The 27,022-nt window shown below is 43.0% G+C and overlaps 1 protein-coding gene across 2 annotated transcripts in view; it reads left to right on the forward strand.

The window, feature by feature from the left end:
• Positions 1 to 185: 185 nt before the first annotated feature.
• Positions 186 to 27,022, forward strand: part of top2b (DNA topoisomerase II beta) — a 115,957-nt gene continuing 89,120 nt past the window's right edge. The window contains exons 1-5 of one of the 2 annotated variants that reach the window (XM_061760859.1): positions 186 to 699; positions 1,735 to 1,899; positions 13,595 to 13,685; positions 24,744 to 24,807; positions 24,956 to 25,101. In XM_061760859.1, coding sequence (XP_061616843.1) covers positions 655 to 699; positions 1,735 to 1,899; positions 13,595 to 13,685; positions 24,744 to 24,807; positions 24,956 to 25,101 — 511 coding nt within the window. In that variant the 5' untranslated portion in view covers positions 186 to 654. Of the gene's footprint in view, positions 700 to 1,734; positions 1,900 to 13,594; positions 13,686 to 24,743; positions 24,808 to 24,955; positions 25,102 to 27,022 lie in introns of those variants that run through there. The other variant, XM_061760860.1, reaches the window with a different exon arrangement.

Consider the following 27,022-nt stretch of genomic DNA (forward strand, 5'->3'; position numbering starts at 1 on the left):
TTTTTTTTTTTATAAAATAACCTAATTGAAAGGTTCACCTTGCGCGTCACTCGGCATCTTATTCTCACCCTTATTGCCGTCTAGCGTTGAAACAAACTAAAGAAACCCTTTTCTATTGGGCGAAATGTCGAGTTGGGTGAAAAAGAGCACACCTGATTGGTTGCCGTCTCTTCACGCTGATTGGTGGTAGTTTGGCAGATGGCGGAACCGGGCGGTCAATGGTGTATTTAGCAAATAATCGTTTTCATGTTTCCGATTTGGGAAATCTTTTAACTGTATTGTTTGGGCATTTTCCTTCGTGTATCATCGTTTTATATTTGCGTGCTTAGTTTTATTATCCGAACGGTAATCATATTCAATGTGTTTCGTCTTGTATAGTATTTATTGTTAGAAGAGTATCCTGGTTAGCATCTTTGTTGGAAGTTTAGGCCTCGCAAGGCTTGTTACTGGTTTGTCACAATAGCCGGGACACAATTTAGCATGTTTTGGATATTTTTCACGGTGATTTTTAACCTGGGTGAAAACAAAAATTAACATGGTAGTCGAGTCCGTTCCGATGACTTGTAACTATTGAGACGTGCGTGTTGTAATAGCGCTGTAATTGAAGACGTCTTCACGGGGCGGCATCATTCAATTCGAGGCTCACAAAGGAAGATGTCCTACGGCGCAGCGGGAAGCGGCGAGATGGCTGCTTGGATGGTAAATAAGCCGCCAGAAAATCATTTCTTGCTGATGAGAAGGAGACAGACGCGTGTCGTGATAGCAGTCGTTCGGCTTTCAGTCTCGTTTATGTGCGAGACAATAGTAGTCGTTTCTGTGCTGCAATTTAGACGGCTTAGCAGTGAAATACAATTTAGCCCGTCTATCCAGCAGTTCCCAAAATGTACACATATATCACCAGTCTCGAATTGAGAGTGGATTATTATTATTATGTTTTTTTTTTTAAATGCATGAAGTCAAACCACCTTCAACATGCGTGTCTTAGTGTTGGGGAGATTACTTTGGAAATGGAGTTGCTGACAATTACAAGTTAAAATGTAATAGTGTAGCTAGTGCAATGGCTTTCTCAAAGTAATCTAGCTATTTACATTGGATTACATTTTCAGTACTTTATTGAATTTTGAATGAATGCATCAGCAGGACCATCGGATGCTTCTTCCAAAAAAGTGTAGCGTAAACATAGCCATATTTGTTCTTTACACTACACAGGTAATTACTGGAATGTAATTACGAAATACAAACGTTTGTTGCATTACGTGTACAGTGTTTGGGAAAGTACCATACCATACACACCATGTTGACCTAATTTGTTCCGTTTCGACCAGTGGTTCTCTAACCTTTGACACCAAGTGCCACCGAAAAAAATTCTTGGCTCTCCAACTACCACCATCATGACCAACATTAAAATACAGTATCATAGTCCGTAGTAGGCCTTAGTGTTCATTAAAAGTGATGCAGAGGATTTATTCTTAAGAAGCATATTTTATACTATTGTAAGCCACAATATTATCCAAAGTGCTGTGCTTGAACATAGTAAAATAAGAAATAAAACAAATTAAAGATGAGGTGAAATTGTACATACTGTACATACTATGTACATAAAACCGTTATTAAAGATGAAATGCAAATGTACTAAAAAGTTAAATACAACTGAACTCGACTGAGCCAGTGATCACATTCTCTCGTAGCATTTGGCAGTCACGTGGCTGTCAATAAAGTTGTCGATCTTTGCAGGAGGCAGCAAATGGCAGGGGTGTTACTGGTAAGATGGAAGGGGTCAAGAAAGATAAGATGGGATCCAAGCTGTCTGTAGAAAGAGTCTACCAAAAAAAAACTCAGCTCGAACACATTCTTCTTCGACCTGACACGTACATTGGATCTGTGGAGCCCATCACTCAGGTAAGTCAAATTGAGAATGTACATTCATGCGTGAATAAAATATCCTTGCAAATACCTGTACATTCACCGTAATTTTCCCAAAATTATTTGGGCCTTAGTGGAAACTAAAAGATAAAAATACCCATGTATCAGCACTAGGGCCCGTCCGATAGGAATTTTTTTGATTGAATGAATCAATTAATTAATTGGAATTAAACTAATTATTTGTTTACAATTAATTATTAATTTCAAAATTATATAATGAATACAACAATTATTTTGGTCCCCTATTTCCATGCATTGTTGGAGGTGTACAATTCCAATGGAATCGGTCAGTTGGAACCAGTTTTCGATTCCCACCCCTCGTCAAACAGTTTGGGAATGACCTCTTCAATTTGGTATGGATAAACTTGACTGGCCTGCACATAGTCCTGCTCTCAACTGGATAGAACACCTTTGGGTTGATTTCGAGAGGACAGTGAGCCAGGCCTTCTCGTCCGACATCAGTTTGTGACCCTAAAATATGCTCCTGGAAAAATGGGCAAAAATTCCCGAAACCTTGTTGAAAGCCTTTCCACAAGACTTGAAGCTGTTCCAGCTGCAAAGGGTAGATCAACATCATATGAAACCATACGGATTTAGAATGGGATGCCACTTAAAATCATAAGTGAGTCAAGGCACGTGAGCGATTACTTTTAGCAAAAAAAATATATACAGTGGGTACGGAAAGTATTCAGACCCCCTTAAATTTTTCACTCTTTTTTTTTTTATTTTTATTTTTTTTATGTTGCAGCCATTTGCTAAAATCATCTTCAGGCAGTTCCTTTGACCTCATGATTCTCATTTGCTCTGTCATGCACTGTGAGCTGTAAGGTCTTCTACAGACAGGTGTGTGGCTTTCCTAACCAAGTCCAATCCGTATAATCAAACACAGCTGGACTCCAATGAAGGTGTAGAACCATCTCAATGATGATCAGACAAAATGGACAGCACCCGAGTTAAATATATGAGTGTCAAAGCAAAGGGTCTAAATACTTATGGATGTGTGATATTTCAGTTTTTCTTTTTTAATAAATCCGCAAAAATTTCAACAATTACATTTTTTTGCTGTCAATATGGGGTGCTGCGTGTACATTAATGAGGAAAAAAATTAACTTCAATGATTTTAGCAAATGGCTGCAATATACAAAAGAGTGACAAATGTAAGGGGGTCTGAAAGCTTTCCGTAACCACTGTATGTTAGGGCTCCACAATTAATATAATTGTAATCATGATCCCGATTTTGGCTGCCACGATTAAATGAGCCTTATCGTCTGCGATTTTTTTTTTTACGTTTAAAATCTGGGCACTGCTTCATATGAAGCACTTTCTCAACCAAGTCAGCCAGCCACCAGGGGGCGAATGCACGGTTAAGGCTTCGTCAAGCTTGTGTAAAGAACAAGCGAGCAAGGACAGCACGATTTGGAGCAAGTCGAAGTTCAAGTCAAGTATAATACAAAACCGAACAAAATATTGGACACCAGTGCCTTGTTGGGGTGGCACGGTGACGATTGGTTAGCACATCTGCCTCACAGTTCTGAGGACCCAGGTTCAAATCTGGTCTCGCCTGTGTGGAGTTTGCATGTTCTCCCCGTGCCTGCGTGGGTTTTCTCCGGGCACTCCGGTTTCCCTCCACATTCCAAAAACATGCATGGTTGGTTAACTGAAGACTCTAATTGTGACTGGACTGGTTGTTTATACAGTCCTCTCCAAAAGTATTGGAACGGCAAGGTCTTTTTGTTGTATATTGAAGACATTTCGGTTTCACATCAAAAGAGAACAATGCGACAATGGTTCAGAATTCCATCTTTTATTTCATGGTATTTACATCGAGATGTGTTAAACAACTCAGGACAGAGCACATTTTGTTTGAAATCGCCCACTGTTCAAGTGATCAAAAGTATTGGAACAGACGTTAAATTAACTTCAAATGTGAAAGACTGAACAAATGAATGCTCTTCTACCAGATGGCAGGAAGTAAATACAGTCATTAATGTATCCTCTTTTTGTGACATTTTTGTTTGTTGGTGTGCCGTGAGATTTTTCAATTGTAAAATATGTTCCTTGGCTCCGTAAAGGTTGGAAATCCCTGCTTTAGTCAGATCGTGTATTCTAACCATCCATCCATCCATCCATCCATTTTCTCTACCGCTTTATCCTCACAAGGGTTGCGGGCGTGCTGGAGCCGATCCCAGCTATCTTCGGGCGAGAGGCAGGGTACACCCTGAACTGGTCGCAAGCCAATCGCAGGGCAGTATTCTAATCACTCGGGTGAAACCGACATTACATGACAGAAATAATGGGTGCTAACTTACTGTAATTAAATTACTTTATTTTTTATGAAATTACTTCACCCACACCGAAACGTTAGAGCATGATTCGACAGAATGGCGACATGTTTACGTCCAACCGTTCGTGGTACCACGAGGTTGCTAGGCTACATAACATCGTATTCAAAGTACGTGAACATTCCTCAAGCAAGCCTTAAACGAACGTCCTCTCCTGTCCTGAGCACCGGTGACCACCAACACACATTTTCCCCCCTTTTGTCCTTATAATACAAAGTCGACACGCTCCACTCTTGTCGTCGCCACGGTAATGAGTGTATCCGGTTGCATTTGAGTTGACAAGATAAAGCCCAATGATCATAAAAAATGGGATGCGGTGGTATCGGAACACAAGATTTTATTGCAGTAGTCTTGTAGTCTGATCTTGGCATTACGTGTTGTCTGTAGACTTTTAAAAATGTTTTTATTTTATTTTTTAAAATTAAAATAACTTCATTGGCCGTCAGATATTTACAGTACTACGTCAAAAGACACGTGACAGGGCTAAAAATAAACTAGCTTTTGGATTCAAATATACTGTGCACGCGGCGACGTAGAGTTAATGTCTTTTGCGGAGCCGATAAATGATGTCATTGATCAGATGGGCAAATTATGACATTAAAACTGATCAGCCGATCAGCATAAAATGCTAAATATCGTCTGATACCGATCAGCCCGATCAAATCGGTGTAAAGTCTACTCTCACTTCTTGTTTGTTTGTGGGGGTTTCTCCCTTCAGTTTCCTCTTCAGGAGGTAAAATGCATGCTCTATTGGATTAAGGTCCGGTGATCGACTTGGCCAGTCGAAGATGAAGCTTCTCCCGATTAGTTTGGATGCATTTTTCTGTAAATTGCCAGACAAAATCATTTGGTAGACTTCCGAATTCATTCTGCTGCGACCATCATGAGTTATCATCATCAATAAAGACTAGTGCGCCCTCTCCAGAGGCAGCCATGCAAATCCAATCCATGACATTTCTTCCACCATGCTTCACAGATTAGCTTGTGAGTTTTGGATCATAAGCATATCCTTTCTTTCTCCATACTTTGGCCTTTCCATCACTTTGGTAGAGGGTTAATCAGTCCATAAAACTTTGTTCCAAAACCTTTGTGGGAGAAGCTTTATCATGCAACAAGACAATGACCCAAAACACACTGCCAACCTAACAAAGGGCTTCATCAGGGGGAAAAAGTGGAAGCTCTTAGACTGGACAGGTCAATCACTGGACCTTAACCCAACAGAGCATGCATTTTACCTCCTGAAGAGGAGACTGAAGTGAGAACCGCTCAGAATCAAACAAGAATTGAAAGAGGCTGCAGTAAAGGCCTGGAAAAGCATTTCAAATGAAGAATGCAACGGTCTGGTGAAGTCAATGGGTCGCAGACTTGATGCAGTTATTGCAAGTAAAGGTTATGCCACCAATAATAATGTTATTCACTTTTAAGTTAAAACAATCATCTGTTCCAATACTTTTGCTCACTTGAAAAGTGGGTGGCTTCAAACGAAAGGTGCTCTGTCCTCAGTTGTTTAACACATCTAGATGTAAATACCATGAAATGAAAGCTGTTCTGTCTCATATTCATCTTTTGAGCTTAAACCCAAATCTCTTCAGGAAACAGGAAAAACAAAGGAATTGACCTTGACGTTCCAATACTTTTGGAGGGGACTGTGTGTGTGTGTGTGTGTGTGTGTGGGGGGGGGGGGGGGGGGGTACGGAAAGTATTCAGATCCCCTTAAATTTTTATATATTATTGTTATATTGAAGCCATTTGCTAAAATCATTTAATTACTTTTTTTCCCTCATTAATGTACACACAGCACCCCATATGGACAGGAAAAAACGGAATTGTTGAGATTTTTGCAGATTTATTGAAAAAGAAAAACTGAAATATCACACAGCTATAAGTATTCTGACCCTTTGCTGTGACACTCATATATATAACTCGGGTGCTGTCCATTTCTTCTGATCATCCTTGAGATGGTTCTACACCTTCATTGGAGTCCAGCTGTGTTTGATTATACTAATTGGGCTTGATTAGGAAAGCCACACACCTGTCTATATAAGACCTTACAGCTCACAGTGCATGTCAGAGCAAATGAGAATCATGAGGTCAAAGGAACTGCCTGAAGAGCTCAAAGACAGAATTGTGGCAAGGCACTGAACTGGCCAAGGTTACTAAAAAAATTCTGCTGCACTTAAGGATTCTAAGAGCACAGTGGCCTCCATAATCCTGAAATGGAAGACGTTTGGGACCACCAGAACTCTTCCTTGAGCTGGCCGTCCGGCCAAACTGAGCAACTGGGGGAGAAGAGCCTTGGTGAGAGAGGTAAAGAAGAACCCAAAGTTCTGTGGCTGAGCTCAAGAGATGCAGTCGGGAGATTGGAGAAAGTTCTAGAAAGTCAACCATCACTGCAGCCCTCCACCAGTCGGGGGTTTATGGCAGAGTGGCCCGACGGAAGCCTCTCCTCAGTGCAAGACACATAAAAGCCTGCATGGAGTTTGCTAAAAAAAAACACCTGAAGGACTCCAACAAGATGGTAAGAAATAAGATTCTCTGGTATGTTGAGAACAAGATATAACTTTTTGGCCTTAATTCTAAGCGGTATGTGTGGAGAAAACTGGGCACTGCTCATCACCTGTCCAATACAGTCCCAACAGTGAAGCATGGTGGTGGCAGCATCATGCTGCGAGGGTGTTTTTCAGCTGCAGGGACAGGACGACTGGTTGCAATCGAGGGAAAGATGAATGCGGCCAAGTACAGGGATATCCTGGACGAAAACCTTCTCCAGAGTACTCAGGACCTCCGGGTGGGCTGAAGGTTCACCTTCCAACAAGACATTGACCCAAAGCACACAGCTAAAATGACGAAGAAGTGGCTTCAGAAAAACTCCGTAACTGTTCTTGAATGGCCCAGCCTGAGCCCTGACTTAAATCCAATTGAGCATCTCTGGAGGGACCTGCAAATGGCTGTCCACCAACGTTCACCATCCAACCTGACAGAACTGGAGAGGATCTGCAAGGAGGAATGGCAGAGGATCCCCAAATCCAGGTGTGGAAAAAACTTGCTGCATCATTCCCAAACAGACTCATGGCTGTATTAGCTCATAAGGGTGCTTGTACTAAATACTGAGCAAAGGGTCTGAATACTTATGGCTGTGTAATATTTCAGTTTTTCTTTTTTAATAAATCTGCAAAAAATTCAGCAATTCCGTTTTTTTCATGTCAATATGGGGTGCTTTGTGTACATTGAGGGGGAAAAAAGAGCTTGAATGATTTTAGCAAATGGCTGCAATATAACAAAGAGTGAAAAATGTAAATTTAAAGGGGTCTGAATGCTTTCCTTAAGTGTGTGTGTGTCTTCTTTAAATTGGTGAAGTTTGGCAGTGAACCACGGATTATGCTTCTTGTTCTTGAACGTGCAAAATGTCTTTGTTGGTACACACACGTCTTCACATAAGCTGATCCAAGCGTCCAGTTGACGTTTCAGAGACACTCCAATATGTGCAGTCTAAACAGTCTTGAGTCTTTAGTTCCATCTTTGCTTCATTGGGCCATTTCTTCAATGTTTGCACCACAGGCTTCGCACATTTAAGTTTGTGCCTGTATGTTGGTATTAAGTGAATTAAACAGTGATCAGACGAGCCCAAAGCTGCATGGGGAACAGCAGTGCGAGTCCTTCAGCGTGGTATAGCAGTGGTCTGGAATGTTGTTTTCCCTGGTGGGACAGTCAATGTGCTGCTTGTATTTAGGGAGTTCTTGGTTGAGTTCTGCTTTGTTAAAGTCCCCAGGAATAATGAGGGGTGAATCTGGGTGCAAGGAAAGAGGTTAGCTCAGAAGAAGTGGGACACAGATGACTGAGGGGAGAAGAAATTATTACATAGAGATATGACGTAGGGCGAAGGTAGAGGTGGCAAAGGCTAAACAAGAAGCATATGATGACATGTATGCCAGGTTGGACACTAAAGAAGGAGAAAAAGATCTATATAGGTTGGCCAGATAGAGGGATAGAGATAGGAAGGATGTACAGCAGGTTAGGGTGATTTAAGATAGAGATGGAAATGTGTTGACTGGTGCCAGTAGTGTGCTGGATCGATGGAAAGAATACGTTGAGTTGTTGAATGATGAAAATGAGAGAGAAGGAAGAGTAGAATAGGCAAGTGTGGTGGACCAGGAAATAGCAATGATTAGTAAGGGAGAAGTTAGAAAGGCACTAAAGAGGATGGAAAGGCAGTTGGTCCTGATAACATACCCGTGGAGGTATGGAAGCATCTAGGAGAGGTGGCTGTGGAGTTTTTGATCAGCTTGTTCAACAGATTTCTAGCGGGTGAGAAGATGGCTGAGGATGACAGATGAGGTTAGACAGATGAGGTTAGACTGGAATCCCGATGGACCATGGTGTTCACTGATGACATTGTGAGCTGCAGTGAAATCAGGGAGCAGGTGGAGGAACAGTTAGAAAGGTGGAGGCGTGCACTGGAAAGGAGAGGAATGAAGAGTAGCTGAAGTAAGACAGAATATATGCATGAATGAGAGGGGTGGTGGGGGAAGAGTGAGGCTACAGGGAGAAGAGATAGCGAGGGTGGAGGACTTTAAATACTTTGAGTCAAGTCCAGAGCAATGGTGAATGTGGTAAGGAAGTGAAGAAACGGGTCCAAGGAGGTTGGAACGGGTGGGGGAAGGTGTCAGGTGTGTTATACGACAGAAGAGTCTCTGCTAGGATGAAGGGCAAAGTTTATAAAACAGTGGTGAGGCCACCCATGATGTACGGATTAGAGACAGTGGCACTGAAGAGACAACAGGAAGCAGAGCTGGAGGTGGCGGAAATGAAGATGTTAAGGTTCTCTCTAGGAGTGACCAGGTTGGATAGGATTAGAAATAAGATCATCAGAGGGACGGCCAAGGTTAGATGTTTTGGAGACAAAGTTAAAGAGAGCAGACTTCGATGGTTTGAGGATGGAGCTGCCAGGCAAGAGAGTTTGAGGAAGACCAAAGAGAAGTTTAATCAATGTAGTACGGGAAGACATGAGCGCAGTTGGTGTTAGAGAGGAGATTGCAGGAGATGGGCTTACATGGAAAAGGTGACATGACAAAAGGCTGTGGTGACTCCTAACGGGACAAGCCGAAAGGAAAAGAAGAAGAACAATGTGGGTGCTTTTCTTCAAGTTTGTTTACTTGGTCAGCCAGCATTTGCAGTGCGGCTTCTGTGTTAGCCTCGGGGCGTGGGGGATGTAAACACCGGCGAGTATGAATGTAGCAAAGTCACGCGGCGAGTAGATTGACTCCCAGTTCAAAAACAGCGACTCCAAGTCCGGGGTGCAGTCTGTGTTGAGCTCCGTGACATCAGTACATATTTTCCGTTGATAGAGAAGCATATTCCGCCACCTTTTGTTTTACCCGATAGCTCCGTGTCTGGTCCGCTCAGTGCATTAGGTAGCCAGGCATCAGTACGCCGCTGCCGGGGATGCGTTCAGGTTTCTGTGAAGCAGAGGACGGCAGAATGACCAAAGTCTTTACTGGTCTTTGTGAGTAGATGGAACTTGTCCATTTTGTTGGGTAGAGAGCGTACATTTGCAAGTTGAATCAACTGAAGCGGCGTTCAAAATCCTCGCTGTCGCAGCCTGACCAGGACGGCAACTCGCTTCCCCCTATTCCCAAAACATTGATTTGGGAATGTTGGCAGAAAAAGGATCTGGAGGGTACACCCCAGTGCTTGGCAAGTCTTCCCTCGTGTAAGTAAGTCGCGTATGATGAACAAAAATGACAAAAACAATACTAGAGAGCGCGTCACTGAGGCAAACACCTGTGTAGGTGTCATCGTTTGGGTTTACATACATGCAAATCAGTCGCGTTTCGGTGAAATTCGCTGTTTTGAACTCAAAATAGGCCATTTATGTGAATCGTATAGATCCGATGAGATTTTCCTTGGGGGCGGGGGGCTCGCTGTTGTCATAGGCTGTTTCATACTCCTTGAACGCTGGCAACTTCAACCCCAATTCAAATGAAGTTGGGACGTTGTGTTAAACATAAATAAAAACAGAATACAATGATTTGCTAATCATGTTCAACCTATATTTAATTGAATACACTACAAAGACAAGATATTTCATGTTCAAACGGATAAACTTGAGTGTTTTTAGCAAATAATCATTAATTTTGAATTTTATGGCTGCAAAAACGTTCCAAAAAAGCCGGGGCAGGGTCATGTTTACCACTGTGTTTCATCACCTTTTCTTTTAACAACATTCAATCTCCGTTGTCGTATTTTACGCTTCATAATGTGCCACACATTTTCAATGGGAGACAGGTCTGGACTGCAGGCAGGCCAGTCTAGTACCCGCACTCTTTTACTACGAAGCCACGCTGTTGTAACACGTGCAGAATGTGGTTTGGCATTGTCTTGCTGAAATAAGGAGGGGCGTCCATGAAAAAGACGTTGCTTGGATGGCAGCATTTTTCTCCAAAACCTGTATGTACCTTTCAGCATTAATGGTGCCTACACAGATGTGTAAGTTACCCATGCCATTGGTACTAACACAGCCCCATACCATCACAGATGCTGGCTTTTGAACTTTGGGTCCATAACAGTCCGGATGGTTCTTTTCCTCTTTGGCCCGCAGGTCACGACGAAAAACAATTTCGAAAAACAATTTGAAATGTGGACTCGTTGGACCACAGAACACTTTTCCACTTTGCATCAGTCCTTGAGCTAGATGAGCTCGAGCCTCGAGAAGCTGGCGGCATTTCTGGGTGTTGTTGATAAATGGCTTTTGCTTTGCACAGTAGAGTTTCAAGTTGCACTTCTGGATGTAGTGCTGAATTGCATTAACTGATATTGGTTTTGTGAAGTGTTCCTGAGCCCATACGGTGATATCCTTTACACATTGATGTCGGTTTTTGATGCAGTGCCGCCTGAGGGATCGAAGGTCACGGGCATTCAATTTTGGTTTTCGGCCTTGGCGCTTACATGCAGTGATTTCTCCAGATTCTCTGCACCTTTTGGTGATATTATGGACCATAGATGATGAAATCCCTAAATTCCTTGCAATTGTACGTTGGGGAACATTGTCCTTAAACTGTTCGAGTATTTTCTCACACACTTGTTCACAAAGAGGTGAACCTCGCCCCATCTTTGCTTATGACTGACTGAGCAATTCAGGGAAGCTCCTTTTCTACCCAATCATGGCACCCACCTGTTCCCAATGAGCCTGTTCACCTGTGGGATGTTCCAAACAGGTGTTGGATGAGCATTCCTCAACTTTCTCAGTCTTTTTTGCCACCTACCCCAGCTTTTTGGGAACATGTTGCAGCCATAAAATTCAAAGTTAATGAATATTTGCTAAAAACAATAAAGTTCATCAGTTTCAACATTAAATATCTTGTCTTTGTAGTGTGTTCAGTTAAATATAGGTTGAACATGATTTGCAAACCATTGTATTCTGTTTTTATTCATGTTGGACACAACGTCCCAACTTCATTGGAATTGGGGTTGTTGATCCATTCCACACATCCACACACAGATGTAATTTCTGAATATTACTCTGCGGCAGACTAATATGCGAGCGTATCGGCCCGAGGTTCCGCTTTGGATAAGTCACAGGACTTGACGAGATCAGAAAAAACACTTCCGCCGCTTCTGCTATAAAGAAGTAACAATATTTTTACTCCGTTACAGTGACCTAAATGTCGCTCGCTACTTTTATTTATCAATTATTGCTTATTATCTGCATTGGGCGCTGTTTGCTCCAATCCGATCTAAGCGCTAGTGATGTTTAAGTCAGGAGCATCATGTTAGTTCACCAATCAACCAACACAAGAACGTCACATGACCTCCCACAACATCTTCTATCGGGCTTCCCGGGCATAGGTATTAACACTAGATAAGCCAGCCAGTTTATCGTAATGCATACGTGGCCACCATGTTGGGAAGGTCGTCATTACCATGAAGGCAACGGCGCGCTACTCTTGTTTAAATTTAGGCGAACAAAAACAACAGCTTCCATGTCTTGTAGTATTTGTCTGGCACTGTCTGCCCAAACGTGGATAGGTGGTCAGCCCACTTATAACTTGAGAAAACACCTTGCACGAAATTGCAGATGTTTTGTTGTCGTTTTGGCTGTGCAGGGCACACACAGCAATATCAGAATTCGCACATTAACATTTGATTTTGTTATTTTTATTTTGTTTCTGTTCATGCTGTGGTTCAACAATTAGAAGTTACTCATGATTTACTCAGTACTTGAGTAATTATTTCACTGTGTACTTTTTACTTTTACGCAAGTCAATTTTTGGAGGACTACTTTTTACTTTTACTTGAGTTACATTATTGTCAAGTACAATGTTTGGCTACTCTACCCACGTCTGGAGCGGACATCCTCTATTGTTACTCTTACGTTTAAGCAAAATTTTTGCTCATCAGGTCAGACCGCGTTGTAATTGTTGGACTGGTCGTTTGTATTTTCGCGTTGAGGTGCTGCGGGTCGTGGCCCTGGTTGCGGTCCCAGCGGAACCCCGAAGCACACGTAACATCGGTGACAAGAGCTGATCCGCTAGTACATCTTGTATTAATTAGGAAACGCGCCGACAATTATCCAATTAGTTTAAGGATGTTAATGTTAAATGTATTAAGCGACGGAGCGATGTTAGGGATTATGTCAGAACACAGAATGAAGTAACTTCAAATTCAGAAATGGCCAATAAAAACAGAAAAATACTGTGCTTAAAATTTTCCTGGAAGATGCATTTGGGATTAGCCTTTGAAGTTGGTCATAGTGAAAAATGAAATGAAACAGACAATGATTTTACAGACAATTCTTTTCCGGAATGAGAGTGCTTAAAGAGGTGGATGGTATTCATGTGGCACAGCTTGAAGGAGGCAACAGGTGCAGGTGGAGATGGGACAAGAACAAAAAACCAAAGAACAGAGGCAAATTTAATTTTGTCCATCAACATGTACTTGAGCGGCATAAATCAATGTTTTTCTGCTTGAAGAAAATTGTGTATTTTGCCTGATTGTACTCTTCAGTCTTCCAGATTGCTTAATTCATGTTAAAATAAAGAATCCAAAATAATTCTCTGCGGGGGCCTGGGAGATACCCCCAGCCCCTCCTACAATGTTGTTGTTTTTTTGGTCAGCTTTTTCATACCTTTGGTGGCTTGCATGTCTGGGTTTAGGACTAATATCCACCAATAATATCAGTAAGGCCCCAATCAGCACCAACGGTGTCTTCCAATGACTGACAATCTTTTGCACACTTGACCATTTCAGTTTATTGTTGCAGATTTCAACAATGACCTACAGCTCTTTACAATGCATTTTATTCTTTTTTATACCCTTTCTTTCCCCCTCAGCTAATGTGGGTTTTTGATGAAGAGGTTGGAATGAACCAGAGGGAAATTACCTATGTACCCGGACTGTATAAAATTTTTGATGAGATTCTTGGTGAGTCAACAATTTCTTTTTATTATTATTATTGACATTATTTGGTTTAAAAATATTACATTTATTGCTCACCAGAGGGGAATTTCTCTATTTACTTTGCACTGTGATGTATTCTTTTTTTAACATGGATTTCACCAAAAATGAGCAGTTCACAAACAGGCATCCACAAAGTTCAGGAAGTAGACTAGTATCTCTTCAACAACCAAATCCCACATCTGTATTTTTATGCCAAGTCAAGTTTTACAGACTGAGCTACTGTCACTGTACAGTACTATTAACATTATGGCAAAAAAAAATGGATTACATATCTAAAGGGTTTTCTGTCACTGTATATAGTAGGGTTGCCAAGATTAGTCGACGAGTCACGACTACATCGACGATCGAAATCGTCAACAATTAATTTGCTAGTCGATGTTTATTTTTATGAAGCTTCAGTTTTCTCTCAAGTGGGTGAACCCTCCTGCTGCTCAGCGTCCTTTTGTCTCTATTATGGCCTGGACGCACATGCACAGTTAGAGGCTGACACGGGAGTGGATGTTCACTCCCGCTCCCTCCCACACCCACAGAGTTTGATCCCACTCTCTCCCAATTCCAAGTGTGGGTTTAAAAAAAAAAAAAAAAAAAAATCCCACTCACTCCCACAGAGATGGCTTCCTCTCCCTCCCAATCTCGAGTGTTCAAAAAAATCCCGGGTTTTTGAAAAAAAAAAAATCGATCCTGAGCCAAAATTTTCAAGAATCCCACTCCCTATACACCGCTCTGCCCTTTTTTCCCCTCCCCCAGTCATTCCTTTTCTTCCTCAGTATAAAATATGCAGTACATGTCTGCCTTAGTCACTGTATTAAATACATTACATTTCCGGAATGATGAAGAAACAAAACATATAAAGTTATTACAGAGTAGTGTTTCGTTCACGAACGTTTCGTTCAGAAGAACGAATCTTTTTAGTGAACGAACTGAATGAATCAGTTTCTGAACCGATTCGTTCTTTTAGCTTGGCTGCCGCCTGCCGCAGTGAGGCGAGCGAGTCGGCTGGGAGCGGAAACGGAACTGCTGAAGCGTTCTTTCACTCACTTCCGAATATTCGGCGAATGACCAACGAGCAGCCAGCGTGCAGACGGGGGCGGGACTTCATTAAACGTACTGCCATGTGATTTACGATTCGCCTGCATTGTCACTCACTTTGGCGAATCACCAATGAGCAGCCAGCGTTAGGCAGCCCCGTGCAGGCAGGGGAGGGACTTAATTGAACTGAATGTACTGGTGTACTGAAGTACTGAAGTGATTCGGTCAGTGAACTGGTGTACTGAAGAACTGAAGAGTGATTCGTTCAAGGGAGGAACTTGCGTGAACTGGTGTACTGCGATGTACTTGTACAATGAGTGGTTCGTTTGCACAAGGAACGCAGTGAACGTACTAATGAGTGATTTTCGTCCTCACGTCCTCGCGGGATAGCTTTCACCAGCAGCCGTTTCTTCAAGCTAACGGGTAATGTTGATTCAGTCAAGCACAAGCACACATTTAAAATAAATTCAAATTAATAATAAATGTACAGTATATACGAGACTTTACACCTATTTTATCGGGCTGATTAGTATCGGCCCATATTTAGCATTTTATGCTGATCGGCTGATCAGCATTAATGTCATAATTCGCCGATCCGATCAATGACGTCATTGATCGGCTCTGCAAAAGACATTTACTGCGCGTCGCCATCGTGCACAGTATATTTGAATCCAAAAGGTAGTTTGTTTTTAGCCTTGTCACGCGTCTTTTGACGAAGTATTGGAAATATCTGATGGCCAATAAAGTTATTAAAAAAAAAAAAACGGCGGCAGTGTGGAACAGACAACACGTAATGCCCGGTCAGACTACAAGACAAATTTGCTCTTTCACGATTGCACGATGTCAGACTAATGCAATAAAATCCTGTATTCCGATACCACCGCATCCGTTTTTTTTACGATCAATGGGCTTTATCTTGTCAACTCAAATGCGAACACGATACACTCGTTACCGTGGCGACGACGACAAGAGTGGAGCGTGTCGACTTTGTATTATAAGGACAAAAGGGGGGAAAATGTGTGTTGGTGGTCACCGGTGCTCAGGACAGGAGAGGACGTTCGTTTAAGGCTTGCTTGAGGAATGTTCACGTACTTTGAATACTTTCAACTCGCTGATCGGCCCCAAAAATCCTGGTCGTGTAAAGCCTAGTATAGACGTACACATACATATCATTCCCTTTGTCTCTAATGCGATTATTGAAGCTTTCAATTGAAGAATAATAATAATACATTCAACTTATATCGCGCTTCTCAAGACACTCAAAGACGCTTTCCGCTAATCAGATGACAATAACAGTATGGTGGAATGCAGAAAAGTCACGCCACCCGGCGAGAGCCTAGCTGGACGTCAGGGGACGCAGATGTACGCATGTTCACGAGTCACAACCGAAGCCAGGTGTTCGAGAGCTTTCCGAGAGAGAGATCGGTAGGTGATCATTTAGTTTCAGTTGTTTTTTTTGTTTTTTTTATAAATCTCCCCGCCTTTCCGAGTTTACAATATGTGACGACAACAACAACGCATAGTCCTTCGGTGAACGTGTTGAGTGAACGTGAACGTCAACGTCAGGGATGGATCATTAACTGAATGAGAAAGCACTTGAATGATTTTGTGAAAACGAACTAAACCATTCGTTGAACGAATCTTTTGAACAAATCTTTTTAAAGAACCGATTCGAATGTCATGGCACGGTGGTCGGTTAGCACATCTGCCTCACAGTTCTGAGGACTGGGGTTCAAAGCCCGGCCCCGGCTGTGTGGAGTTTGCATGTTCTTCCCGTGCCTGCGTGGGTTTTCTCCGGGCACTCCGGTTTCCCTCCCACATCCCAAAAACATGCGTGGTAGGTAGATTGAAGACTCTAAATTGCCCGTAGGTGTGAATGTGAGTGCGAATGGTTGTTTGCTGATATGTGCCCTGCGATTGTCTGGCAACCAGTTCAGGGTGTACCCCGCCTCCTGCCCGATGACAGCTGGGATAGGCTCCAGCATGCCCGCGACCCTAGTGAGGATCAGTGGTACAGAAAATGGATGGATGGATGATTTGAATGATTCAGTTCACTCAATAGAACTGCCGTGCTCCTCACTATTCCAGAGCTGCCAAATGTAACGGAAATTCCGTATTTTCCTCGGAAATCATGGAATCACTCTGATTCGGTACAGCCGTAACACCGAGCGTTCCTGTTATTCGGTGGGGATCCAGAGCCGGTATGGTGCTGTGTCCGGCCACCGTGACAAAAAGTCCATGAATGAACTGGATGGAAAAAAAGAGAGAGCAAAAAAGCTGCTTGAGGGGCATGGTATTTTATTACCCGCACATGGGCGGAAAGTTTTCTTTGCGTCCGGTCTCAAGGCATTACGTCACTAATCCTCGCTTCCGTGGTAGTGAATAAATAACAATTCTTACGATGCTTCTGATACGTATCGTTTCCGTTATCACGAAGGGAGGGCAAACAGTTGGTAGGAAAAGACGGAAGAGCATGATGCTAATTACTAAGCTATCGTGTCATGTCGTCTCAAAACACCAAAATAAATGGCCGGGTAATACAGTACACTGGCTGCAAGCGCGTTATAGCAGAGAGTAACCAAGTTTGCACAACAAAATAACAAGGCAGTTAATACGTGTCTGGAGATATACTGCCAATGTAAAATAATTCACGGCCTCACAAGACGCCCTCTGAAACGGAAATGAAGGAATACGTCACTGGAAACGGGCTCAGGTCAAAAGTATATTATTATTAAAATCAGTACTCATATATAATATAATATATTAGTAAATAAAATACAAGATTACCTTTATTAGTCCTACAATGTGGAAATTGCCATCATTTCAGTAGTAATACTGGACATAGGAAATATAAATATATATAATATAAATAGCGGCACGGTGGCCGACTGGTTAGAGCGTCAGCCTCACAGTTCTGAGGTGCGGGGTTCAATCCCCGTCCCCGCCTGTGTGGAGTTTGCATGTTCTCCCCGTGCCTGCGTGGGTTTTCTCCGGGCACTCCGGTTTCCTCCCACATCCCAAAAACATGCATTAATTGGAGACTCTAAATTGCCCGTAGGCATGACTGTGAGTGCGAATGGTTGTTAGTTTCTATGTGCCCTGCGATTGGCTGGCAACCAGTTCAGGGTGTACCCCGCCTCCTGCCCGATGACAGCTGGGATAGGCTCCAGCACGCCCGCGACCCTAGTGAGGAGAAGCGGCTCAGAAAATGGATGGATGGATAATATAAATAGCATGCAAGAAAAGACATGTACAGTACATTCACAAAATATAAATCTAAAATCTCAACGATAGTCCATGCATACTCTATTCAATTCAATCTATCAGCAATGTTGAGTGCGGAGTTTTAATTGCCTTTTGAGATCTGATTGAACTCATTCACTGCCATTGACGTAGACTTTCTTTTTATTTATTTAGTTATTTTTAATATAACCAAGATTGAAAACAGGATTGGGAAAGGCACATTATTTCAAAGACAGATATTTTTGATGATGGCACGTCGAAATCCCATATACTTTGATTCAGGCTGCAACTGCGTCCGCCATTACGAGGTTGATGCAATAAAAACATGAAAATAACAAATATTGAAGCCATCATTTTTTAACGATTACAAGTGTAAAGTCATGTTTATGTTGTACAATTGAACAGTATGCAGAATTATTTTTATCCTATTAGATAATATACTGCAATTACTGTCTCACTTCACGACAAGATTTTGTAAGTATGGAAATTCAGACAAATTGTTCCGCAAGTAAATTTCTGTGGGTTGGCAACTCTGTTATTAACAAAAGCTATATTAGTCCCTTAGTTTAGCAATGTAAAGATCAATGCTGAGAGGAAATCTTCAAATACTGATTTGATTAAAAATAAAATAATATGTAACTGCTTTATGGTTTCACACTGTCATGGTTCCCACTCCCGTCAACTCCCGCCATCATGGTTTCCACTCCATTCCCGGTGACTTTGTTTGAATTGTTCCTGCTCCCGCCCACTCCCAATGACCTTCACTCCCGCTCCTGCCCAATCTCGTGATTGATGTTGAAATTCACTCCCATCCCAGAGGAATCATGCGGGGGCCCGGTGGGAATCCCGCAAAATGTCAGCCTCTAATGCGCAGTAGTGGCTATCTGGGTCTTTCTGGTGACGCACATGCGCAGTAGTGGTCATCCGGATAAGCCGTGTAACGTACCCAGAAGAACTAACCGGTGTTAGCAACGGAGCTCGAAATTCGAGGTTATCATCATAGATACTGAAGAGCCTGACAGTGATGCGCGAGCATCTAAAATGGAAGCACAGGTGTCAAAATCAAGGCCTAGGGGCCAGATGTGGCCCGCCACATCATTTTAGGTGGCCTGCGAAAGCAAATCATATGCGTAGATTGAATGTTTTTTTTCCCAAAATACCAATATTGCAAATTGTCTTTACTTTTAATAGGCTCCCTTTTAAAATACATTAAATCATTGAACACATTTTTTTTTATTGGCTTCTGATTTCAAAACTCGTTTGTCTCATCAATTTGTTGTGTATATGTAATAATATGAGATGATTCTACTTTTATATAGCTTCACAGTCATAACAGCCGCCCGGAGGAAATCGTAACTATGATGTGATGACCCCTGCTGTAAACATTAACATTAGCTTCAGGTTAAGAATGATGAGAAGGATGATTTCATTAGCCTTAGCACACAGGTTACAGTCCCCTCCAAAATTTTGGAACGGCAAGGTCAATTGCTTTGTTTTTGTTGTACAGTGCCAGCAGAAAGTATTCACACTCCTTCACTTTTTCCACATTTTGATGTTACAGACTTATTCTAAAGCTGATTTCGGTACAGTTTTGTTTTTCCAAAAAATATACATAAAATATCCCATCATGACAAAAATATATTTTTAGACAGTGGTGCAAATGTATAAAAAATGTAAACATTTAAATATAATAGGTACATAAGAATTCACACCCTTGGCTTCATATTTTGTTGAAGCACCTTTGGCAGCAATTACAGTCTCAAGTGTTCTTGGGTATCTCTCTACGAGCTTGGCACACCTGTTTTGGGCCATTTTCTACCATTCTTCTCTGCAGATCATCTCAAGGTCAGTAAGGTTGGATGGGAAGCGTCGGCGCACCACCATTTTTAGGTCTTTCCAGAGATGTTCGATTGGATTCAAGTCCGGGCTGTGACTGGGCCACTCCAGGACATTCACGGGCTGCTCCTGAAGCCACTCCTTTGTTCTCTTGGCTGTGTGGTTTGGGTCATTGTCGTGTTGGAAGGTGAATCGACGCCCTAGTCTGAGTTCCAGAGCACTCTGGAGCACTCTGGCACCTGTGATCTTACCCTCTGGGAACACTGGAGCTCCGCTTTAATGATCATAGGGTTCTTGTTCACCTCTCTGACCAAGGCCGTTCTTCCCCGGTAACTCAGCTTGGTCGGATGGCCAAATTTAGGAAGGGTCCTGCTGGTTCCAAACTTCTTCCATTTCCAAATAATCGAGACCACAGTGCTTCTTGGGACCTTCAGTGCTGCTGAAATGATTTTGTATCCTTCCCCAGATTTCCGGTCTCGGAGGTCTGCAGACAATTCCTTAGACTTCATTGCTGTGTTTCTGCTCTGATATGCACTGCCAACTGTGGGACCTTATATAGACGTGTGTCTCATTCCAAATGATGTTCAATCAACTGAATTTGATTTGAGTCTGTAACGTGACAAAATGTGGAAAATATTTATATTATATTATATTTTATATATATATATATATATATATACACACACACGCACACACATACTGGCCGGCATGGTGGCTGCCTCACAGTTCTGGGGACCGGGGTTCAAAGCCCGGGCCCCGCCTGTGTGGAGTTTGCATGTTCTCCCCGTGCCTGGGTGGGTTTTCTCCGGGCACTCCGGTTTCCTCCCACATCCCAAAAACATGCATGGTAGGTTGATTGAGGACTCTAAATTGCCCGTAGGTGTGAATGTGAGTGTGAATGGTTGTTTGTTTTTATGTGCCCTGCGATCGGCTGGCGAACGGTTCTGGGTGTACCCCGCCTACCGCCCGAAGATAGCTGGGATAGGCTCCAGCAGCCTGTGGCCTTAGTGTGAATAAGCGGTAAATAAAATGGATGGATGGATGGTATATACAGTGCCCTCCAAAAGTATTGGAATTCCTCTGTTTTTGTTGTATACTGAATACATTTGGGTTTCAGAACAAAAGATGAATATCAGACAAAAGTTCAGAATTGCAGATTTTATTTCGTGGTATTTACATCTGGATGTGTTAAACAAGTCAGAAAAGAGCACCTTTTGTTTGAACCCACCCAGTTTTCAAGTGAGCAAAAATATTGGAACATGTGACTGCTGGGTGTTTCGAGTTGCTCAGGCCTTTTAGATTGATTGCGTAAACATTAGACAGTGCTTCTTTTTGGCTTTGGGTTTCACCTGTGAAAACTGCATTTGCTGGTTAGCGAACATGAATACCAAGCAAACCATTTGGAAGCTGAGAGAAGAGGGAAAATAGATCAGAGCTATTGCACAAACATTGGGCTATAGCCAATACAACAATTTGGAATGTCCTGAAAACGAAACTAATGGGGTACTGAGCAACACACACCGAACAGGTCGGCCAAGGGTATCAACAGCAGTTGATGACAGAAACATTGTGAGAGCTGTAAAGAAAACCCAAAGACAAGAGTCAGTGACATCACTCCCAACCTCCACAGGGTAGGGGTGAAGGTATCCCAATACACTGTTTGAAGAAGACTTTTAGAGAAGAAATATACAGGCCATACCACAAGATGCATACCACTCATCAGCAAAAAGAATCGGAAGGCCAGATTGCATATTGCAAAGAAGTACAGATATGAGCCACAAAAGATTTGGAACAAAGGTTTATGGACTGATGAGACCAAGATTAACCGCTACCAATGTGATGGAAAGGCCAAAGTATGGCGAAAGAAAGGATCTGCTTATCATCCAAAACACACAAGCTCATCTGTGAACCATGGTGGAGGTAATGTCATGGCATGGGCTTGCATGGATGCTTCTGGTCTAGTCTTTATTGATGATGTAACTCGTGATGGCAGCAGCAGAATTAATTCTGAAGTCTACAAAACGATTTTGTCTGGCAATTTACAGAAAAATACATCCGAACTAATCGGGAGAAACTTCATCATGCAACAAGACAATGACCCAAACCACACTGCCAACACGACAAAGGACTTCATCAGGGGGAAAAAGTGGAAGGTCTTAGACTGGCCAAGGCAGTCACCGGACCTTAACCCAACAGAGCATGCATTTTATGTGTTATTTACAACTAGATGTAAACACCATGAAATTAAAGCTGGAATTCTGAACTTTTGTCTTGCATTCATCTTTTGATCTGAAACCCAAATGTCTTCAGTATACAACAAAAACATAAGACTTGACCTTGCCGTTCCAATCCTTTTGTAAGAGACTGTGTTTGATATCACATTGTAACCCCACATATGAATAGAAGATCGATATGCTGCAGGAGGCAGTTCTCATCACTGGCAGTGTATGTATAATGAAAATAAATCAGAACTTGCTCATTTATCAACTGACTTTCGTGAGGTTTACTTTTTTGTCGAAGTCAAAGCATGTGCTATCAATACAGAATATTGAAAAAATAAATCCCCCAAAAATCTTGCCCGTGGAAGGTTATTCCCAGTTCCCTTGTTTTGATTTTATATGACTGTGCATTGTTCCATTTAAAAAAAAAAAGTGCACTAAACATTCACAGCTAAATATACTAAAGGCCAGCGTATCGCCTTTATTTCACCTTTTATTTAATTTATTATATACAGTGGCTGAAATATTTAACGTCACCATTTTTCTCACTAAATATATTTCCAAAGGTGCTGTTGACATTATATTTTCACCAGATGTTGGGAACAAACCAAGTAACACTTACATACAAAGAACGTAGAACAAATAAGTCAGAAATTAAGTTGTGAAATGACACAGGGAAAAAGTATTGAACAGATGAAAAAATAAAGGTGCAAAAAGGCATGGAAAGCCAAGACAACACCTAAAATCTATTAATAATCAAACAACAATCCAGAATATCCGCTGTTTCAGTCCTAATTGATGGCCTACATAAGGTCTCATTGCCAAGGTTTGAGTCAAGACACATCTCATGATGGGTAAGAGCAGAGAAGCTGTCTCAAGACCATCGCAAACTAATGGTTGCAAAACATAACGATGGCATTGGTTGCAGGCACATAGCTAAGGTTCTGAACGTTCCGGTGAGCCCGGTTGGGGCCATAATACGTAAGTGGAAAGCCAATCATACCACCATAAATTTGCCTCGATCAGGTGCTCCTCGACAGAGGAGTGCAAAGAATAATCAGAAGAGTTGTCGAAGAGCCAAGGACCGCCTCTGGAGTGCTTAAAAAAAACCTGGAATTTGCAGGTACCGTTGTCAGATAGAAAAAAGTGAGTAATGCACTCCGCCGCCATGGCCCTTATGCACGCAAGACCTTGTTGCTGGGAAAAAAAGCATGTCAAAGCTCTTTTAAAGTTTGCTGAACAATATTTGGACAAGCCAATTAAATACTGCGACAATATAGTCTGGTCTGATAAGAGCAAAATTGATCGCTTTGGATGCCATAATGCACACCACTTTTGGAGGAGAAATGGCACTGCACATTGATGTTCGGAGGTGGGAACATGACGGTGTGGGGCTGCTTTTCAACAAATGGTACTGGTAAACTTCACATTATTGAAGGAAGGATGAATGGGCAAATGTACATAGACATTCTTGACAAAAATCTGCTGCCGTCTACGAGGATGATGAAAATGAAATGAGGGTGGACATTCAGCAGGATATTAATCCAAAACATACTGCCAAGGAAACTCTCAATTGGTTTCAAAGAAAAAAAAATACAGCTGCTAGAATGGCCCAGCCAATCACTTGACTTGAATCCAATTGAAAATCTAAGGAAAGAACTGAAACTCAAGTTCCATAAAAGAAGCCCACGGAACCTGCAAGATTTGAAGATTGCTTGTGTGGAGGAATGGGCCAAAATCAGACCAGAGCCTATGCATGCAACTAGTTTCTCCATAAAGGAGGCGTCTTGAACCTGTCATTGCAAACAAAGGCTTTTGTACAAAGTATTAAATAAATACCAATTGGTGCGTTCAATACTTTTTCCCTGTGTCATTTCACATTATTGCATCCAACTTAATTTATGAGCGTATTTGTTCTACTTTCTTTGTATTTATGAGTTACTTGGGTTGTTCCCAACATCTGATAAAACTTACAAATGATCTTAATTGTCTTTTGCACATACCTTACACACTTCAAGCTGGTAGCTAGTGAAGGTTGTATAAGAGCAGCTGCTTGCTGATGTGATAAGATGCAATTTCCATATCGCTAGGGTCGGGCAGAATCCTTGTACCTCCCAAACTATCACCAAAAAATGGCATCATATGTTCAGCCAATAACATTGCGTCGTGAAAGAGACAAGCCATTTTCCAAACTTGAAAAAATATGGAATTGACCAAATTTGGACATAGGAGGTTTCGGCCTGATGCCAGTGATATGATCCGATTTGTGGACTAATCGCAAAAATAATCGGTGACTAATCGACTATCAAACTAATCATCATCACAGATTCTTGTAACCTGAATGATTGTTGAAAATGTATTTACAATTTGGTGTCTCTGGCAAAGCGACTGTCCATAGATATTTGCTCATAGCAAAGTGCGGTTAACAAGTCCGCATTTGTGATGCTCTGTATGTTTTTTTTATTTCAAATGATGCTACTCAAAATGATGCTCCATTAATGTGACTTATAATGCAGATTCATTTTGCAGATGTTGTCAGTCTAGGTAGCAGATCCAGTATTTCTTTTGAATTTGCTACTGTACTATGAGAACTCAGATCAAGAGGGTAGACATGTTTTCATCATATGTCAATCTGAGCAGAACCTGAATACTGAATACAATAAAATTGCATACCTTTTAAATTCTTCCAATACAGTCAATGCAGCAGATAACAAACAGAGGGACAAAAACATGAGTGCCATTAAGATCAACGTTGATCCGTAAGTACAGTGTTGCATACTGAATATGGATTTCTTTAAACGAATTGAGATGCTTGTTATGGAGAAGATTGTCTGAAAAGCATTTGCATATTTCATTATATTTTAACATGTTTTACTCATCAGTTTTCTTCGAATCCACTTCCACCAGGGAATCCAACACCATTTCTGTGTGGAACAATGGTAAAGGAATACCAGTGGTGGAGCACAAAGATGAGAAAATGTATGTCCCAGCTCTCATTTTTGGTCACTTGCTCACCTCCAGCAACTATGATGATGATGAAAAAAAGGTCACGGGTGAGTAGAGGCCATAGGTTACACTTGGCCAAGGGCACTCAATTCCATCCATCCATTTTCTACCGCTTATCCGAAGTCGGGTCGCGGGGGAAGTAGCTTTAGCAGAGACGCCCAGACTTCCCTCTCCCCAGCCCCTTCATCCAGCTCTTCCGGGGGGATCCCGAGGCGTTCCCAGGCCAGCCGAAGGTTGTAGTCTCTCAAGCGTGTCCTGGGTCGTCCCCGGGGTCTCCGCCCGATGGGACGTGCTCGGAACACCTCACCGGGGAGGCGTCAGGGAGGCGTCCGAATCAGATGCCCCAGCCACCTCATCTGGCTCCTCTCGATGTGGAGGAGCAGCGGCTCTACTCTGAGATCCTCCCAGATGACCGAGCTTCTCACCCTATCTCTCAGGGAGAGCCCGGACACCCTGCGGAGGAAACTCATTTCGGCCGCTCGTATCCGGGATCTTGTTCTTTCGGTCACGACCCACAGCTCGTGACCATAGGTGAGGGTAGGAACGTAGATCGACCGGTAAATCGAGAGCTTCGCCTTTCGGCTTAGCTCCTTCTTTACCACAACGGATTGATACAAAGTCCGCATCACTGCAGACGCTGCACCGATCCGCCTGTCGATCTCCCGTTCCATTCTTCCCTCGCTCGTGAACAAGACCCCAAGATACTTGAACTCCTCCACTTGCGGCAGGATCTCATCCCCGACCTGGAGAGGGCACGCCACCCTTTTCCGACTGAGGACTATGGTCTCAGATTTGGAGGTGCTGATTCTCATCCCAGCCGCTTCACACTCAGCTACGAACTGCTCCAGTGAGAGTTGGAGGTCACGGCATGATGAAGCCAACAGAACCACATCATCTGCAAAAAGCACAGATGCAATACTGAAACCACCAAACCGGACCCCTTCTACGCCTCGGCTGCGCTTAGAAATTCTGTCCATAAAAGTTATGAACAGAATCGGACTCTGCTCCCTCATGGGAAGGCGTGTTGGTGGAATTGAAGAATCGTATTCTCCCCACCGGCTCACAACGTCCCGAGTCGAGGTCAGCAGGGTCATGGTCCACTCGGGCTCTATGTCCCCAGCCTCCCTCGGAACATGAGCAAAGTCCTGTCGGAGGTGGGAGTTGAAACTCCTTCTGACAGGGGATTCCGCCAGACGTTCCCAGCAGACCCTCACAATACGTTTGGGCCTGCCACGTCGGACCGGCATCTTCCCCACCATCGGAGCCAACTCACCACCAGGTGGTGATCAGTTGACAGCTCCGCCCCTCTCTTCGCCAGAGTGTCCAAGACATGCGGCTGCAAGTCCAATGACACGACGACAAAGTCGATCATCGAACTGCGACCTAGGACTCTCTCTTATCTCTGGGGAGTGCACGTGTGGACACCCTTACGCTAGAACATGGTATTCGTTATGGACAAGCATGAGCACAGAAGTCCAATGACAGAACACCGCTCGGGTTCTGATCGGGGGGGGCGTTCCAGGTCTCACTGTCATTGCCCACGTGAGCATTGAAGTCCCCCAGCAGAACGATGGAGTCCCCAGCGGGAGCGCTCTCCAGCACCCCCTCTAAGGACTCAAAAAAGGGTGGGTACTCTGAACTGCTGTTTGGTGCATAGGCACAAACAACAGTCAGGACCCGTCCCCCCACCTTAAGGCGGAGGGAGGCTACACTCTCGTCCACCGGGGTGAACCCCAACGTACAGGCGCCGAGCCGGGGGGCAATAAGTATACCCACACCTGCTCGCCGCCTCGCACCGTGGGCATCTTCAGAGTGGAAGAGAGTCCAACCCCTCGAGAGAGGACTGGTACCAGAGCCCAAGCTGTGCGTGGAGGCGAGTCCGACTATATCTAGTCGGAACTTCTCGACCTCACACACCAGCTCAGGCTCCTTCCCTGCCAGAGAGGTGACGTTCCACGTCCCCAGAGC

The sequence above is a fragment of the Phyllopteryx taeniolatus genome, chromosome 21 (assembly GCF_024500385.1).
Source record: "Phyllopteryx taeniolatus isolate TA_2022b chromosome 21, UOR_Ptae_1.2, whole genome shotgun sequence".
NCBI lineage: Eukaryota > Metazoa > Chordata > Actinopteri > Syngnathiformes > Syngnathidae > Phyllopteryx > Phyllopteryx taeniolatus.